The sequence below is a fragment of the Apis dorsata genome, unplaced genomic scaffold (assembly GCF_000469605.1).
Source record: "Apis dorsata unplaced genomic scaffold, Apis dorsata 1.3 scaffold_200, whole genome shotgun sequence".
Taxonomy (NCBI): Eukaryota; Metazoa; Arthropoda; class Insecta; order Hymenoptera; family Apidae; genus Apis; species Apis dorsata.
The window spans coordinates 138,011-141,128 of record NW_006263484.1 but is presented as its reverse complement, the minus strand read 5'-3'; the positions used below and the strand labels follow the sequence as shown (position 1 = coordinate 141,128).

General features: G+C 40.8%; 1 protein-coding gene across 1 annotated transcript in view; it reads right to left on the bottom strand.

Annotated features, from left to right (window-relative positions):
* The window catches only part of LOC102678248 (myosin heavy chain, muscle), a 35,078-nt gene that overhangs the window by 9,914 nt on the left and 22,046 nt on the right, over positions 1–3,118 (bottom strand). The window contains 1 exon segment of the mRNA XM_031510092.1: positions 1,783–2,046. Coding sequence (XP_031365952.1) covers positions 1,783–2,046 — 264 coding nt within the window.

The window sequence follows — 3,118 nt, the reverse complement described above, 5'->3', positions numbered from 1 at the left end:
GCGTGTCCAACTGATCTTCGATTCGAGCAAACGCTCAACTTTTCTACCCAAAATCCCTCTTCTCTCTCGAGTCGTGCTCGGCCGAGGAATCATCACCCCACTCCAGCCGAACGCTCGATCGCGTAGAAAAATATATTTATAACCGATCCCNGGTGGGGAGGGGAAGAGAGACGGACGAAATTAGAATCGGTTCCAGAGATCCAGATCCAAGTCCTCCAGTCGTGGACCGCGTTCTTCTTCTATTCGAGATGAAGAGAGAGAGAAGACATTCTCCCGTAATTGGGAAGAAGATCGTTTTACTCCCGTACGTACGTACGTACGCACGGCACGCGCGTATAAAATCGTTTATAACGGGTGATACTATTTCCGATCGGATCGTTTCGACCACCGCTTTATTTTCGTTTGACCCGTCGGTGGATATTACTCGGTATTAATCGGCAGATTAACCGACCTTACCCCACTCGAGTCCACTTCTGGTTCGCTCTAGTTTACCAGAGAACATTACCATTCTATTTCTGTAAGTACTTGCGCGTTCGAAATCGATCGGTAAATCAACGTCCGTTGTGAAATATCCACAAATTCTTGTCAAATATCGAACGGTCGCCGCCGTTATCGAGAATTATTACATCGCGGGAACGTGATCGATCGATCGATCGATCGATCGATCGATCCCGTTCATCCCAAATTCTATTATTCCCTTTGATATTTTATTATAAATTATTTTCCCTTCCTTCCTTTTCTTTTCTTTTCTTTTCTTTTTCTTTTCGATTTAATTTCGATTTAATCGCGGCGTCGATTCGCGATTTCGTTCGTTCTTTTTTCTCTTCTTTTTCTATTATTTTCGGTATCCGGGCTGCCAAACATAGCCCGCTAAAATAAAATTGTAACTAAATATAACGAAAGCCGGATCATTCCATCTCTAAGATGAAATTAGATATCGTGAATAATCAGGTGACATCGAGTCCCTGATGAAATCGCGAGTTTGGAATTTTTCGGATCCTAAGTTTACGAAACCCACCACTGTGAATTATCTCTTCTTTCTCGTTCTATTTCTGCTTTGTAATAGATGGAAGAAAAAAAAATCGAAGATAGAGTGAGAGAGAGAGAAATCGCGGCGAAAATCTATTTATAGAACGTTAAAAAAAAAAAAAAATAGGTTAGCTTCTTTCATAACGATAATTTCGATCGGTGGTGGTCGAACGTTATAACAATATTACAACATTCATCGATTCGTAATCGATACGATCGCGATTTTTCGATTAAATTAAATTTACATCTCGCCAACCAGAAGCGAAAAGGAGAAACGAGAGACGAAGGAAAGAAATCGTCGTCGTCTCGGTCCAACTCTCTTCTTTCGAGAGAGAGAGAGAGAGAAGAATATTCGCATAATTTTTTCCAATAAATAAATATCGCGGTACCCTCGAGACGTCGTCAACAATAAAAAAGATGGAACGTTGTGCTTCTGCCAGAGATCGAATCGAAATCGATTTCGTTATCGATTAAAAATACCCGTCGTTTCGTTGCACTTGGTCCGATATTAATAATACGATACTACACACTATAGCGTACATACACTATAGTGCATACACAGTTGCTGAAAATTTTGACAAAATAAATCGTGTAATAATAATAATTGTCAAATAAAAATTTTATAGAAAGTGCGAATCGCGAGTGAGATAAAATGGAAAAAAAAAAAAAAAAAAAAAAAAAAAAAAAAGAAAGAAATACACGTCGATGGTGAAACAATTTTAAAAAGAAATGAAGAGAGAGAGAGAGACTCACGGCAAGCTCGTCCTCGATACGAGTTACGTTGAGGAGAGGTTTAACTTTCTGCCACAACTTCCACCACGGCCAAGTACGAATTTGCAGATACTTCCTCAAATTTCTTTGCACCACGACCAAAGCCAAACGTTGCTCCTGCAGCCTCTTGAAATCCTTCCTCGACAGGTAACCTCTGATGTAAGCTTGCATCCAGGACACGATTTTGCTCAATCGTTCGTCACGGAACTCTTCCATCTGACCCAACACCCCGGCGCGGAAGAATACCTGTTGCGTTTCGAACACAGGCCGAACGGGGCCAAATATCTTCCATTAGTCTCGTCCATCGCCTATCTTACCATTCTCGACCATTACTTTGATTACTTTCTCCAAAATTTCCTTCTCCATTGCTTATACAAACATTCTTTCTCTATTAAGTAACCAAAGTAACGAGCGAGCTCTTGCTCGTCCTTAGATCCTACTTTATCCAGAAGGATCGTCATGCAAAACTCGTGGAAGCAGGAGGCGAGGAGAAAAGCATCGACGATAAAAAAAAAAATCGAGGGTTAAAAAAAACAAGGGTTAACAACGATCCGAAGAGAAAAGAATAATCCGGGATATTAATTAAGCGAGGCGAAAGTTACCTCTCCGCGGCAATATGCCGAGCGAAAAATAGGCGTAACGATCGTAGTTGCAACTCCGTCATCGTGTACATCGCGCAGCGTGGATTAATAAGAAACTTCAACTTTCGATCCTCCCCTCTCTTCCAATTTCTTACACCACGTGAGGAAAGAGAGAGAGAGAAAGAGAGAGAGTTGGATATTTTGTTAACATATAAAAAAGAAAAAAAAAAAAAATAGAGAAAAACATTGAAGAAGAAGTCGAAGGATCGAAAGTTTTCGACGATGGTGAGAGTGCAACAGCCACGCCGTTTATAACAAACCAAAGGCGTCCAATACCTTGGTATTGCCCATACGATACAACTCGGGCTCCAGATTGATCGCGTCCAGAATCAGTTGGGTCGCCTTTTGCGGGTCGCAAGGTTCTTTGATGGCATTGGCGCACAGAATTTTGTATCTGCGGCGATTTTATTTGTGGTTGGGATGGTTGCCACAACGAATAAAAAACAAAGAGAGAAAAAAAAAATCATCACACGTGGTTAAACATTTATTATTATTATTATTATTATTATTATTATACGTGATTCTTCTATCACTTTGTTGATACGTGAGGGGTGGAGAGGGGGTCAGAGAGCGAGATCCGTCTTACCATTGATCTCGTACCCTCGGGTATCAAACGCTTTACTACGTTACATTTACTTGCATTATTCGTTCTCAGAGAGATTCATTCACTCGTTCTA